This window comes from Elgaria multicarinata, chromosome 6, assembly GCF_023053635.1.
Source record: "Elgaria multicarinata webbii isolate HBS135686 ecotype San Diego chromosome 6, rElgMul1.1.pri, whole genome shotgun sequence".
NCBI classification, from domain to species: domain Eukaryota; kingdom Metazoa; phylum Chordata; class Lepidosauria; order Squamata; family Anguidae; genus Elgaria; species Elgaria multicarinata.
The window spans coordinates 815,947-831,538 of NC_086176.1; the positions used below are offsets into that span (position 1 = coordinate 815,947).

General features: G+C 42.7%; 1 protein-coding gene across 5 annotated transcripts in view; it reads left to right on the forward strand.

Moving 5' to 3' along the window:
• The window catches only part of SEC24C (SEC24 homolog C, COPII coat complex component), a 70,105-nt gene that overhangs the window by 41,775 nt on the left and 12,738 nt on the right, over positions 1 to 15,592 (forward strand). For all 5 annotated transcript variants that reach the window (XM_063128822.1, XM_063128821.1, XM_063128820.1 and 2 more), the window contains 4 exons: positions 2,077 to 2,170; positions 8,033 to 8,149; positions 13,331 to 13,501; positions 14,803 to 14,899. In XM_063128822.1, the coding sequence (XP_062984892.1) occupies positions 2,077 to 2,170; positions 8,033 to 8,149; positions 13,331 to 13,501; positions 14,803 to 14,899 (479 nt within the window). The remainder of the gene's footprint in view (positions 1 to 2,076; positions 2,171 to 8,032; positions 8,150 to 13,330; positions 13,502 to 14,802; positions 14,900 to 15,592) is intronic.

Consider the following 15,592-nt stretch of genomic DNA (forward strand, 5'->3'; position numbering starts at 1 on the left):
TGTGTTTCCGGTGCTGCCCTCAACTTGGAGGCTGGACTAAGTACATTAAAATGCCAAGCTTGGATATTCACCATACATTACTGGCTCCGCTGCCACCTAACGCTCACTCCCAACTCCTTGGTTACCAAAGTCCTGTTAGAACCCTCCGAATCTCACTGGTCTAGGGCAGTGGTGCAAAAAGTAACCTCAATAGGGCTATCCCCTTTCTTCCTGCTATCTCTGGACTTGGACAGCGCTAAACAGATCACCAAACAGAGACTACTGGATATAGACCACCAAGAGCTCCAGGGAACTGCCTGGGGACCATGTTCCCCCCAATCATTGGGTCTCCCAGTCCCTTCTTGCAAAGACGGAATGCCATACCTGGGTTGGTTAACCATTCCCAAATACAGGAAGGCATTCACCCTAGCAAGATTTAACGTCCTCCCCTCCAAGTTGCTGGAGGGCAGATATAAGAAAATTCCATCCAAAAACAGATACTGCCCATGTAATAACATCGAAGTGGAATCCATTCTGCATGTGCTTTTCCATTGCAATTTTTACCAACAGGCAAGGAAAGACCTATTATGTCCTATTATGCAACGTCTCCCTGGACGATCCCCTGAGTCACTCCTGATTCAGGTCTTCTACTTCAGGTCTCCAGTAAATCTACCACTGAGCAGGTGGCCAAATTCCTGAATTTGGCCATCCGCACCATATCTCTTATGGATGTTGATTGTGCTTAAATCCACAGATTAGCGATTTTATTATCTATATATCCCTCCCTTTTTCACTATGCTAGGCCCCAATAACCCAAATCTGTTCCCTTTTCAGAAACCAACAAATAACAATCTAGTATCTTCAGTGGTTTTGTAACACTCCCTCTTCTTTTTTTATCCCTACTTTGTACTGTTTTATATAATGGTGTATCTTCTTGTTTTATATTGGTCTGTTGACTGTAAATAAAGAAATACAATACAATACATGTTGCCATCTAAAGAGGGGACTCCCATGTAAGACCATTAAGCCCAGAGCCCAAAATTATCTAACTGTACCCCTGTAGGCACCAGCCTTTAAATCTGGGATCTTCTAGGGCAGAGATGCAGAACCTCTTTTGGCCTGGTAGCCAAGTTCCATTTTGGAGAAGCCCTTGGGTCACATTCCAGTGTTGAGTGGGGCCAAAGACGAAGGGGGGGGGCAAGAGAGACAGAGCCAAAACACCAGCATATTTCGGCTTAAACCTTTTACTTCCAGTAATGAAGCCTTAGAAAGAGGCATTTAATCTTTTAGAAAAGTCTGCACCAAAACTATAAACGTGCCAAACTATCTGTGGGTGTGGGGAGGGGGCAGGGCTGGATTTGGCTCCTGCCCTTGAGGTTCTGCACCTCTCTTCTAGGCCTGACACATTTTAGGCTTTTAAAAATTGGTTTTATGATATTTTGCTGCTACTGTATTTTCTGGTTTTGACTGTTACTCTGGCTTTACTGGTTTTTGTGCCTTGTTCTGATGTTTAAATTCTGTTGTGAGCTGCCTTGAAAACTAAATTTCAAAGGTGAAATACAAATAAATATCTCCCAAGTAACTGGAAAAAGGCTGGCTAACACCTGAGGGAACAATAGTGATAGTGAAGTATTGCACCTTTGTTGCTATCACCACCATAAAGCAAGTTCGATAATGAGATCCCACCTGTGTTTGGTTGGATTCAGTTTGGCATTTCTTCCACCGGTGTTCTAGTTGCTTCTCCTTCCACTTCTGTCTCTAGTTCAGTGGTAAACCATGGATACATATAATTGCAGGATGATATGGCCACAGCAAAATGCAGTATGTCCATCATTAAAACTGTAATTAAAAACATTTTAAACAGTGAACCAGCAATATAGGAAAACCTTAAGCAGACAGAAAAGATGAGGAAATGACTCAGGACCTGCTGTTCAATGAGTAGGGGAAGGAAGCAAACTCTTCCTCCAGCCCCCGAACTGTAAAAATGGACCAAATAAACATGGCAGTGTTTTGAACCCACAGTGTTTCTGTTCCCACTGACTAAGTTTGGCTGCTGAATTTTACATGCCCTTTGATTTCAGTTTTCTTGATTTTTAGCTTGCTGGACCAGATCCCTGAAATGTTTGCTGATACAAGAGAAACAGAAACTGTGTTTGCGCCAGTGATTCAGGCTGGCATGGAAGCTCTAAAGGTTTGTTTAGCATTCATCATTGGTCTAAACAACCTTCTTTCTGTCATCTCTCCATTTTAATATAATGGCCTGGTTCGCATGTCATAAATAATCCATGGTTAATAAACAGTGAGTTATGGAAAAGGTGAATGTGTTGTTCCCGCTGCGATAAACAACCCAGAAACATTGCGCCCCTGAGTTGTTTATTGTCACATCCAAACCTGGAACTCTGGGTTCTTCTTTGTAGTCTCTGTGCATCAGACATTATGGGCTCTGTGCAGCGCCTCGATTCAGGAACCCTTTAAAGCTGAGAACTGTTTGACAGGAACCCCAACCAACCACCATCTACTGTGCATGTCTGGCTGGGTTCCCACCTCTCCCTCAGTTCCCTTTTGACCACTGTCATAGGTGTCTCGTACGGATCTTCGCTGTGTTTCTGAGCAAATTTCTTCCTCTCTCCACCTGAGAACTTCTCCGAACTTCTTCCTCTCTAGTTCCTTATTATGTTATCCACCAAAAAAAGGGGGGGGTGTTCATCCTCTTTATTCGTTTTTTCTCTATCCTCACTCTAGCAGTCCCCTTGATCACTCTCAAGCGGCACCATGTGGCACTGAAGGCCCCATTTCACAAGTGTGTGAAATGTGGGAATAAACTACTTCCAACTGACAGACACTCGTTCTGCCTCCTTTGCCAAGGAGAAGCGCATGTGGTGGAGACCTGCAAACAAATGCACAAAAATGGCGCTGACAGGCTTAAGGCAATTCTGTGGCAAAAAGCCTTGTAGGTGATTTACAAACCGACCCCCTCAGAAGGTTCTGTCTCGGCAAAAACTTGGACACTGCCAATGGCCCAGCAAACACCAGCTACACCATCCACCCCAGTCCACCCTTTGGGCTGCATGGAGCTGCAGGTGCCCGGCCGCTCCCTCTTGGTAGCCGCCACAAAGAAAATTTCTAAACGAGCCAGAAAGCATAAGTTGTTGTTATTATTATTATTTATTTATATAGCACCATCAATGTACATGGTGCTGTACAGAGTAAAACAGTAAATAGCAAGACCCTGCCGCATAGGCTTACATTCTAATAAAGTCATAGTAAAGCAATAAGGAGGGGGAGAGAATGCAAACAGGCACTGGGTAGGGTAAACAGGCACAGGGTAGGGAAAAACTAACAGTCTAAAGTCCGAGTAACATCAAGTTTTAAAAGCTTTAGAGAAAAGAAAAGTTTTTAGCTGAGCTTTAAAAGCTGAGATTGAACTTGTAGATCTCAGATGTTCTGGGAGAGCATTCCAGGCGTAAGGGGCAGCAGAAGAGAATGGACGAAGCCGAGCAAGGGAAGTAGAGACCCTTGGGCAGGTGAGAAACATGGCACGAGAGGAGCGAAGAGCACGAGTGGAGCAATAGTGTGAGATGAGAGAGGAGAGATAGGGCAGAGCTAGACCGTGAAAAGCTTTGAAGGTCAACAAGAGAAGTTTATATTGGATTCTGAAGTGAATTGGAAGCCAATGGAGAGATTTCAGAAGTGGAGTAACATGGTCAGAGCGGCGAGCCAAGAAGATGATCTTAGCGGCAGCGTGGTGAACAGAAACCAACGGACTGATGTGAGAAGAAGGAAGGCCAGAGAGAAGAAGCTTGCAGTAGTCCAACCGAGAAATAACCAAAAAGGAGAAAAGATAGGGGAGAGGCACATAAAGACTTGCCCTCCTTACTGCCTTCCATGCCCAATTCACCAATACGACTTCTATCTCAACAACTCAACTCTAATTGTCTGTGCTCTGTTTCAGAGGGAGAACTCAAAGAGACACTCCTTCGTTAGATCACCAGCTAGTCCCCAGTCGGAACCCCAGACCGCTCTCCACATGGAAGCCTACACTCTTGACATCTCTTTCCCAGAATTACTCCCCAGCAGGAATTTCCCGTTGTGGCTCATCCTTGCCACTCAGACCTAGTCAGGACATAGACCTAGTCAGGACACTGTAGATAGCCACTTTTGGCTTCTGGCATCGAGATCCCTGACATTGAGGACACTGGACCCACCTCCAGTCCCTTCCAGAACATCCTCATTACAACTACCAACGGTGCCTCCACATTACTGAGCCCGCCTGGCCAGTCCTGGGAGGCCCCTTCCACCGCCACCACAACTGTCGGTCACACACGCAGACATGTCTCCTCACTCTTTCAATGACTACCTCCTCCTATTCCTCGTTACTGTACCTAGACGATGCAGTTGCTATGCCAGGCAGGTCTTAAACATTTGAGGATATGTCCGATTTTACAGATCAAATCCTGACAATGGTGCAATCAGTTGGTATCGATACTCAGCAGTCAACTGAAAAAATCCAAGACCCGGTCTTCACAGAAGCGTCCATCCCAATCTCCATACCATTTCTACCAACCCTACTCCACATGGTCCAACAATCTTGGAAGGTGCCTTCATCCATGGAGTCCGCATCTAAGAGGCTAGAATCCCTTTACAGGGTCCAACAAAAGGATGCAGGTTTCCTTTTTACGCATCCGAAACCAAATTCCATTATTGTAGAGTCCTCCCAAGGTTGAACCCAAAGGTTATACTCAGCCCCTGTCGACAAAGAAGGCAGGCACCTAGACTTACTGGGTTGTTGTATATACTTCTCTTCCTTGAGCTTAAGGGTAGTTGAACTACCAGACAACGATGGCCCAGTATCAATTATTCTTATGGGAGAAGATAGTTTCAATATGCAGATATTTACCAGATGAAGAGCAAGACCTAGCCAGAAGTCTTATATACCAAGGCGATAAAACCAGCGAAGCAAGAACTCAACACTGCACATCACCAGACGGATTGTGCAGCAAAAGCAGTGATGGGAGCAGTCGCCTTGTGCAGGCACGCCTAGCTTAGAACAGCAGGCTTGACACCTGAGACAAGGTCTGGAATTGAAGACCTCCCATTAGATGGTGAAGGCTTGTTTAACTCCCCAAACCAATGAGGCGATGGACACCAAACCAAAAGGCAAAAAATACCGCCAAGAGAATGGGTATTAGTCAGCATTTCCCATCCCAACCATCATTCAGAAATAGTAAGTGGTACAGACAAACACCCCAATTCTTCTCTAGACAGAAGCAGGACCGTAACTTTTGTTACCAATCGTCTTTTCAGCAAAGGAAACGAGATGGTCCTGGCCAATACCGTCAGTCAGAACCAACTGGCGATGGCTTGTCCAAACGTCATCTTTGATGCAACCGTTGTCACACCTTGGCAGCACCTCACCCCCTCATGAAGCTGATCTTTGGAGTGTCCTTGCAATCATTTCTTGCAGCATGGGAGACAAATGGATCCTTGCTACCATCTCCTCAGGCTACAAAATTGAATTCGACATCCTCGGTACTGTGAAAGTTACCCACCTGTCAGAAGTTCTCCATTCAGAGACAGCATCATTACTCAAAGAAGGAGCAATCCAAAAAGTATACCACCACAAGATACAAGGCTTCTTCTCATGATCATAGTACCGAAGAGAGATGGAGGACACCGGCTAATCTTGGACCTGAGAAACCTCAATTTCTTCATCAAGCTGAGGAAATTCAGAATGGTCACCTTAAGCTTCTATCCTGCCCATGCTGAAAAAAGGATGCCGGTTCACAGCAGTGGCCCAAAGGCATGCTTATTTTCATGTAACAATCCATCCTTCCCACAGAAAATACTTGCGTTCTACTGTAGGAACCAAAGTATTCAAATTCAAGGTCCTTTCTTTTGGGTTGGCCACAGCTCCGAGGGTGTTCACAAAATGCATCGCTGCAGGCGCTCGGAGTCAAGATTTACCCCTATCTCGACGACTGGCTGTTAGTTGCGCACTCCCCTTGGGAAATCATGAGGGCAACAGCAGTGGTTTGCAACCTCCTCAAATCCCTAGGCTTCCTCATAAATGAGGAGAAATCAAAAGGCAAGCATCTTCCAAAGTATTTTAAAAGCTTTCTGTTTGGGTTACCTGGGGAAGGTAATCCTGGAGAAAGCGAAGCATTTAGGACCTTTAGAATTTAGGCTGCAGATGACAACAGTGCCCACCGCACTTACCTGACGATTCCCTCTTTCATCCTCGCAACCCTGGTTTGGTGGACAAGCACAGACAACTTGCTTTGAGGCTGCCCCTTCCGTCCAGATACTCCAGCATGCACCCTCACCATGGACGCTTCTCTCTTCTGCTGGGGAGCCCACCTCGAAGACCTGCAACTACAAGGACATTGGTCCAAGTCAAAACGTTGAAACACATCAACTTTCTAGAACTGCTAGCCATTCTAAAAGCTCTCAAAGCCTTCAACCTCAGTTCGAGAAATTAGTTGATACAAATCCTCATGGACAATACTTCCACTGTATGGCACATCAACAAACAGGGGAACTCACTCAACAGACCTCATCAGCCTTTCACTGGACATATTTAGCTGGGCCATCCCTCGAGGAATGATGCGGTCAGCGACCCACATAGCAGGGAAAGACCACACACTAGCGGATGCCCTCAGCACATCCAGCTGGAAACCTCACGAATGGCAGATGTCACCCACAATATTCAAAGTGACAGAGCATTATCTCCGTGGGAGAGGGTGGGTGATTGGGATCCAGCATGCATGTTCACTCGTGCTTGTCTTCTCAACAACCTGTGGTTTGTTAACTGTGGTTTATTGTGACATGCGAACTGGGTCAACATGTCTGAACCACTTTTGAACACTTTGCAAACCTGCTGAAGTGTTGGGAGGTAGTCAGAGCAAATCCATCATGGAAATATAATTAACTTACAACTAAATGACTATTTGGACTGTTTGGACACATTGCAATGTTCTACGATACCAGGTAGAACTGAAAAAAATTACTGTGAGCACAGAGAACCTTGAGAATAGGACTGGGATGGGATTTCAAGAATGTATTGTAAACAAGGTTTTATTTATGTACCATACATTTCTAATAAACTATTTAAAAAGTGACCAGGGGGTACTTTATAGCAAAAACAAGCTGAATTGTATGAAAGATAATAATGTAAACCAAAAAGAATCATGTAGAAAGCTTGTCCTTGCAGTGTCAGGTGTTGCTGTTTTTTCAAAGCTTGTCCTTGCAGTGTTTTATTTATTTATTTATTTATTTATTTATTTATTTATTTATTACATTTTTATACCACCCAATAGCCGAAGCTCTCTGGACCTTTGGCAAACCTGCTGAGTTAATCTAGCTCATGGGCAAGCTCTCTGTGTGACACTGGCTGTGAAAAGTGAGGGCTGCCAAGCACACCCCGCCCCCGCCCCAGTTCATGCGTTCCACATCTTCTTGCCCCTGGAAACCAAGTCTCACAAGAGCTCTTCTGCTTTGAGAAGTAGGAGTTGGGCTTCTGGGTAAGCAGACAGAGTGGACTTCCAAAATGGTCAGCAGGTGCAGCTTTGTGACTACTAGTACCTGCTTTAATGTTTTCCTTGTTCCCTGATTCTCTTGCTAGCCATCCAAGACTAGGAAGAAAGCATAAGTAGCTTTTATGTGAATATATGTTGGTGAAAATAAGATTGTTCTAGCCAATAACTGTGCATGAGTGCCTGTTCATATTTATTAATGTGCTGAAGGGACAGCATTCTATTAAACCCTGACACGACATATGCTTTCCTCTGACTGCAATTCTGTCTAGTTCTGCACATTAAAAGTAAGGATGCTGCAGAGATGACAGGTCACTTTTAAAGCACTTTGTATCTTAATTCTACTGTTCTTTAAAATTTGGGGGGTTGGGAGCTAAATTTCTTTTTAGAAAAGAGCCTTTTAATACCTCAACACAAAGGATATGTACGGAAGATGGTCATTGAGGAACTTTGAGAATCCAGAATCTCTCAACTGTGATATTTGCTTCTAATCCAAGGACTTTAATATGCTTTGCTTGCAGGCAGCAGAGTGTGCTGGCAAGCTCTTCATATTTCACACATCACTGCCTATTGCAGAAGCCCCAGGGAAGCTGAAGAACAGAGATGACAAGAAACTGATAAATACTGATAAAGAAAAGGTACGGGGGCGGGGTTGTGTTTCATGGTTGTATTCATGTGTTTTTCAAGGAAAGATGTTTGAGAAAAAATAGCGAGCAAGACTGAAAGCCTAGTCAAGTATTATTATTTCTATTATTATTTTATTATACTTATTTATATCCCACCTTTTTCCCAGTACTTGAATTCAAGGTGGTTTACAAGATTAAAACATATAAATATAAATTTGCAAAAGTTAAAATGGAATTAAACCTGCAGTAAAACTAAAAACGTTTAATTAAAAAAAAAACAAGTATCACTTCTTGTTTCCTCCTTAACCCTTCTGCCCCCTCCTCCTGCTTTTCTTCCTCAATCCCCTCCCACTCCAGGATCTATCCTTCCAACACTACAACCCCCCCCCCAATATTTTTATTTCGTCTACCAATAATTGACTGAAATTCTTAGCACTAATGGGTAGTTCTGCACTCAGAGGAACTTGCCAGTTCAAAAAGCTGTATAGTTTGCTTCGTTGGCTGTAACCCCTGCTGTAAGACATACAGAGTCAGCCGACTGAGATTTTTCCTCACTTTGCAGCACTGGCTTTAGCTTGATGTCTTCCTTCATCAACAGTTTTCTGTTTTAGCAGACTCCTGGTTCTGATACTGCACCGTTCCCATCAAGTTCTGGTTCTTCTGCCTGGATTACGCTGGCGTAGGCTGGTCTAGGCTAGACTGGGCCCATAACCTTTGTTGGGTTATTGCCAGAACTTTTCTCCTTCTGGAACTCTGTTTGTGCTCAGAAACAAACACACATCACGCAGGAGGGAGGGGGCTCTCAGCTGGAGCTGGACCCAGGCACGGTGGAGAGGTGCCTGGCTGCTGCTTCCTCCCTCACTGGTGGCCTCTGCAGAGACAGTTGTTAAGTATATGAAAAGAAATACTTGCTTAGTCATTAAAATTGTGTGTGTATGGAAAAATCTCAGTCGGCTGACTCTGAGGAGGACTCTGAGCAGGAGGACGGTGAGATACCAATTCCTAAAGCAGAGGGAATGGCAGGAGCTAATATGTCTGGTTTGCATCAATTGTTGGAAAAGCTGAATGACTCTAACTATGCATTATGGTCTTACAAAATGCAAATGTATCTGATTCAGGCTGAACTGTGGTATGTAGTCACAGAGGATCCACCAGATAGAGCAGATCCACAGAATGCTAAATGGTTTAAGGACGATGCAAAAGCAATGGCAGTTATTGCATTAGCTGTGGAAGACTCTCAAATTTCCTTCATTCAGTTTTTGAATACATCAAAAGAGTGCTGGAATGCGCTACAAGCTGTATATCAAAGAGAAACAGCGGGCAGTAAAATAATTCTAACCCGGAAGCTGTATGGAATGAAGCTGAAACCAGGGGAGTCTATGTCAAACCATTTGAAAAGCATGAGAGAAATCTTCAATCAACTCAGGGCACGAGGGATGGAGTTTACAACTATACACCAAGTCTATGTGATTTTGTCAAGCCTTGATTCATCGTACGACGCGGTTGTCACCATGATGGAAAGTCAAGAGGAGAAAAATTTAACCCTCGAGTATGTAGCTGGAAAACTACTGGAAACCTATGAAAGAAGACAAGCTTCAAAACAACAGAGCCTTAAACTTCCTGTGGCTGAATTTCAACAAAGCCATAAATCTTCTGACGTGGTGGCTGCATTAAAGGCAAGGAAATGCTTTAACTGTGGTTCCACAGAACACTTAAGGCGGGATTGCAACAACAACAAGAAGAAAAAGCAGTCAACAGCAAAGTGGAGAGAAGAAAACAACATGAATGAAGCTGAATCAACAAAGAAGTGTCTTCTAGCAAGAGTCAAAGAGACAATGAATCCTTGGTTTTTGGACTCTGGGGCTTCAATAAGTATGGCAAAAGACAAACTTTCATTTGTTACCTTGGAAACTTCTACTTCAGAGCAAAAGTGTGTTACCCTTGCAAATGGAACAAAAATCCAGATTTGTGGTGTGGGTAATGTATATTTTGATTGTCTGGGAGTTGAACTACAAAGTGTTTTATATGTACCAGAATTAGAAACAAACCTTCTAAGTGTGTTTCAGTTAACAGAAATGGGGTATGAGGTTTGTTTTACTGAAGAAAATTGTACTATAAAACAGGGAAACAAGGTGTGTGTGCAGGGAATAATGAAAGAATCTTTGTATGTGATTAATACTTGTACAGAAAATGAAGTTGTGGCCAGCAAAGTCACAACAAAAACAATAGCCAATTGCAAACCACACCAAGAGTGTATCCATTTAACTCATAAAAGGTTTGGTCATGCCAACTATGAAATAATTTCTAAGATTCCAGAATTGTGTGAAGGGGTGAAAATCAAACCATGTTCTAACTATGTAGAATGTAATGTATGCAGTGAAACCAAGTGTCATAAGTCAAACATTCCAAAACATAGTGAGAGAACAACAAAAAGAATTTTTGAATTAATTCATGCAGATCTTGCAGGTCCTTTTGAGACAAGTCAAGGAGGAAACAGATTTTTCTTGTCTATTGTTGATGATTACAGTAGATTTGGATTTGTGTATGTGTTAAAACAGAAGAGTGAAACTTTTGGAAAGTTTAAAGCCTTTGTTAAGTGGAGTAAAAATAGATTTAAAGAACCTATAGCTAATCTAAGAACGGACCGGGGAGGTGAATTTCTTAGCAACCAATTTAAAAAATTCCTCAGTGATGAGGGTATACAACATGACCTTACTGCTCCATATTCACCATTTCAAAATGGAGTTGCAGAAAGGAAAAACAGAACCTTGCAGAACATGTTAAGAGCTCTATTGAAAGAGTCAGGATTGTCTAATCTGTTCTGGGCAGAAGCTTTGTCCACCTCAAATTATTTGTTAAACAGACTTTACCACTCTGTACATGAAAAAACTCCATATGAAATGTTTTACAAAAGAAAACCTAGAGTGTCACATATAAGGGTTTTTGGAAGTAAATGTTTTGCTCATATTCAGAAAGAAAACAGACCAGGAAAGCTAGCTCAAAGAGGTTTGGAATGTAAACTGTTGGGATATGATACACAAACAAAAGGCTATCGTTTGTGGTCTCCATATCACAAAAGTGTAATTGTGAGCAGAGATGTAGTTTTTCATGAACAAATGCAGGAAACAAAACAGTATGTAAGTTTGCCTGTAGAACAGAAAGCTGTAGAAATAGAAGAAATTCCTGAACAATCTCAGCAAGAGAGGGAGGGGGAAGAAACTGTAAAGGAGGAAACTGTCCCTGTAACTATGCCAAAGCGACCAGAAAGGGAACGCAAAGCTCCAATTCGTTATTCAGATGAATACCAAAGCAAACAGGTTTCTCATAGAGCTTTACTAATAGCCTATGAACCTACTTCATTTGAGGAAATTCAGGAAATGGAACCTACAGACGCTCAGGGCTGGCATGAAGCAATGTCAGAGGAAATCAGAGCAATGGAAAAAAATGAAACGTGGGAGCTAGTACCTTTACCTGAAGGTCGTAAAGCCATTACCTGTAAATGGGTATTCAAAGTAAAACAAAATGAGAAAGGACAGGTGGAACGTTACAAGAAAACAAAATTGTGTAGCAACCTCTAGTGCAGAAGCAGAATATATCAGCTTATCTCTGGCTTGTAATGAGATTGAGTGGTATAAACAATTATTTGCTGATCTAAGGTTGGAAATTGAGACACCAGTAACCATATTTGAGGATAATCAGGCATGTATTAGTATGGCTACATCTGAAAAGTGTAAACCAAGAACTAAACATGTGGATGTTCGTTATTCTCATGTGAAAGATATAATTCAGAAGGGCTGGATTAAGCTTGAATATTGTCCATCTGAAATGATGTTGGCTGATTTATTCACAAAGCCAGTATCAATGGTAAAACATAAAGAGATGCTTTTAAAGCTGGGTCTCAGATTGTAACACAATTTAAACAACATGCGCAAGAGGAGGACTGTTAAGTATATGAAAAGAAATACTTGCTTAGTCATTAAAATTGTGTGTGTATGGCTATCTCAGGGTTAAACAGAGAAAGACTATCTGTGGGCAATTACCTTGAGATAGAGGCTGTTCTGGGAACCTTGCCAAGATTCTAAGTTAGCCTCATCACAGCTGTATGTAATGTAGATAAGAATTGTGTAAGATGTGTATATAGTTTCTCACTTGTGTAAAATGGATCTGATCACTGCTTACTGATCACTGCTCTATGATCACTGCTCTCTGTGTATGCCTCAGTGTGCTGATCTGAACTGATCTGAATTGAACTGCACAGAAGCCTGAAGGAAATAAACCAGCTCTGCTGTGTAAGACCTGCGTGATGTGTGTTTGTTTCTGAGCACAAACAGAGTTCCAGAAGGAGAAAAGTTCTGGCAATAACCCAACAACAGTTGGTAGCAGGAGGGAGGGGGCTCTCAGCTGGAGCTGGACCCAGGCACGGTGGAGAGGTGCCTGGCTGCTGCTTCCTCCCTCACTGGTGGCCTCTGCAGAGACAGTTGGTAGCAGGAGGGAGGGGGCTCTCAGCTGGAGCTGGACCCAGGCACAGTGGAGAGGTGCCTTGTATGTATGTAGACTTGCCAGTTCCACTCTGAGGAAGTGTCACCTAAACATAAAACTGAAGTCTGCTCATTGAAAGCCCCTATCTTGATCTCATTTTTGTAGTCATTTTCACTTTCACTGAGGACTATTTCCTTGGCAAGTAAGCTAGCTGTCCCAAGAGCTGAGCTTGCTAGATGAAAGCAAAGCTATTGCAACCCAATTACCTTGTCTTTGCAAAAATGTGTTATTTTGGTCTTGGAAGCTGCTTTTAAATCGCTTTTGTAGCTCATTAGGATTAAAACACATACTTAAAAAAAAAAGCTTCTTTCACTAGTGTCCCATCCCAACCATTTTCTCTTCCTCTATTCTGTTCTTAGTTCATCAAGGACTTTGCGAGCTAGCTTTGTGTGGGGAGCCAAGCTCAACCTTTACAGCGTATAATAATTGATTTAAATCTACTGTTCATCCTTCAAACATGGCAATATTGAAGCATTACAATGTTCCAGAAATACTGGAAATAATATACATAGTTTGTTTTACTTCCATTTTTGCTTATGTGGCAAGGTCAGAAGGGACAGTCTAAACTTCTATTTCCAGAAGTTGTCAAACAGGAATATGCTGATTGTTCAACCTGCTGTCTGATCTTTCTGCCCCACTTTTCTCTCCTTCTAGACACTGTTTCAGCCTCAGACAGGCTTCTACAGCAACTTAGCCAAGGAATGTGTAACACAAGGCTGCTGTGTGGATCTGTTCCTTTTCCCAAACCAGTATTTGGATGTGGCTACCTTGGGAATTGTTTCTCATCAGACAGGTGGCTCCCTTTATAAATACACCTATTTCCAGGTATGGTCTGTTTTAGCTTTGATCCCTACTCAGTAGTTGCCATTCTGGTCTCAAAGGAAAAACGTAGCGTAGGTAAAATAACATTTTCATTGGGCCAACTTGGGTTGATGAGGGAGTATGCAAGCACTATTCAGTTACTGGAAGAGCAGCTTTTCTGTAATTCCTGCTGGTCAAACAGCATGCCCTGAATAAAATATATGGATATAATAGTTTAGCAAAAAGGTTTGTAGGGAGAGATATGCTAGAGGTGTACAAAATTATGCATAGTGTGGAGAATGTGGACAGGGAGACATTTTTCTCCCTCTCTCATAATACTAGAACCCAAAGGGGTCATCCCATGAAGCTGATTGGACGGAGATTCAGGACAGATAAAAGGAAGGACTTCTTCACACAGCACATCGTTAAACTATGGGATTCACTGCCATAAGATGTTGCGATGGCCACCAATTTGGATGGCTTTAAAAGGAGATTGGATACATTCATGGAGGATAAGGCTATTAATGGCTACTCGTCAAGATGGCTAAATGCTACCTCCGGTATCAAAAGCAGTAAGCCTACGCATACCAGCTGCTGGGGAATATGAGTGGGAGGTTGTTTGTGGAAGTAGATGGACCCTTGGTCTGATCCAGCATGGCTCTTCTTATTTATTTATTTTATTTATTTAAGCATTTTTTTCTTATGTTCTTAGGATGTTTCCCACTATGCATTTGAGGCATACTGTGTTGGAAACTGGCTAAAAAAGCAGCCCTGTATTAACAAATGACTTCTTCTAAGTTTATATTAGGTTGTAGTATCAATGTAATATTGGAAGCTAGTAAGTGGAGAAAAAAGTCCTTCTGGACAAGGATTGTGGTATATTTGTAGATGGCTGGTTTCTTTAAATCTGCAAGGGTGTGAGCATGCATAATTTGTATATTTAATGAATTGGACTGGGCACCTGTATGCAAGGGGTAAGGAATGTCTTTCAGCCTGAATTCCATTTCAGAGCAGCTCTCATGGACTGCATTTCAGTGGTGGGGCCATAATGCCCCAAATACCAGCCTATTGTGGCTTAAAGCTCTTACTGCCCAGAACTGAGCTGCCTTTTACCATCAAACTACCATAGTTGAGGAAAGGGGATGGTGCCAGAGGACGGGGACATGGCCTTCTGAGGAGCCCTGGAGGGCCGGACTTGGCCCCCAGGTTTGAGGTTTCCCACCTCTGCTGTATACGTTGGAAATATAATAAAGTGGTTTATGCAAGATGTTACCAGGGCACCTCCATGTGTGAGAAACCCTGTGGTTGTTTTTTATCTATACTAGGTGGAAACAGATCAGGAGCGCTTCTTGAATGACTTGCGTAGAGATGTTCAAAAAGAAGTGGGCTTTGATGCTGTGATGAGAGTACGCACGAGCACTGGTGAGTACTTATGAATTGGGGGTTGTAAATTTAGGTTCCAGGAGGTTGTAAGTTCCTCCTTGAGAAAGGGGGTGGTACCAACCTCCTTAAAGGAGGCAGTAATTAGGCTACTCCTAAATAAGCCTGACCTGGATGATGTTACCAACTGTAAGCAGTAGCCAACATTCCCTTCCTGGGCAAGGTGCTTGAACTGGTAGTTGCCGATCAACTCCAGGCACTCTTGAATGAAACTGATTTTGTAGACCCATTTCAATCGGGCTTCAGGCTGGGTTTTGGAACTCAAACTGTCTTTTTCGCCCTGTGTGATGGCCTTTGTCGAGAGAGGGCTGAGAGAATGTGGCCCTATTCATCCTCTTGGACATTTCAGTGGCTTTCAATACCATTGATCATGGTATCCTTCTGGATAGGTTGTCTTGGTTAGGAATTGGACTGCCACTGCATTGCAATAGTTGTGTTCTTATTTATCTTGGTTGTGCTTTTATATTGTGTTTTATATTATGGTTTTATACTATTGTTTTATACTTTGAATTGTCTTAATTTTGTAAACCACCCAGAGAGCTTCGGCTATTGGGTGGTATAGAAATGCAATAAATAAATAAATAAATAAATAAATAGATGGCTGATTCCAGAAGGTGGTGCTGGGGGATTATATCCCTGTGCCTTGAGAGCTCTCCTACCTCAACTAAGTTCAGT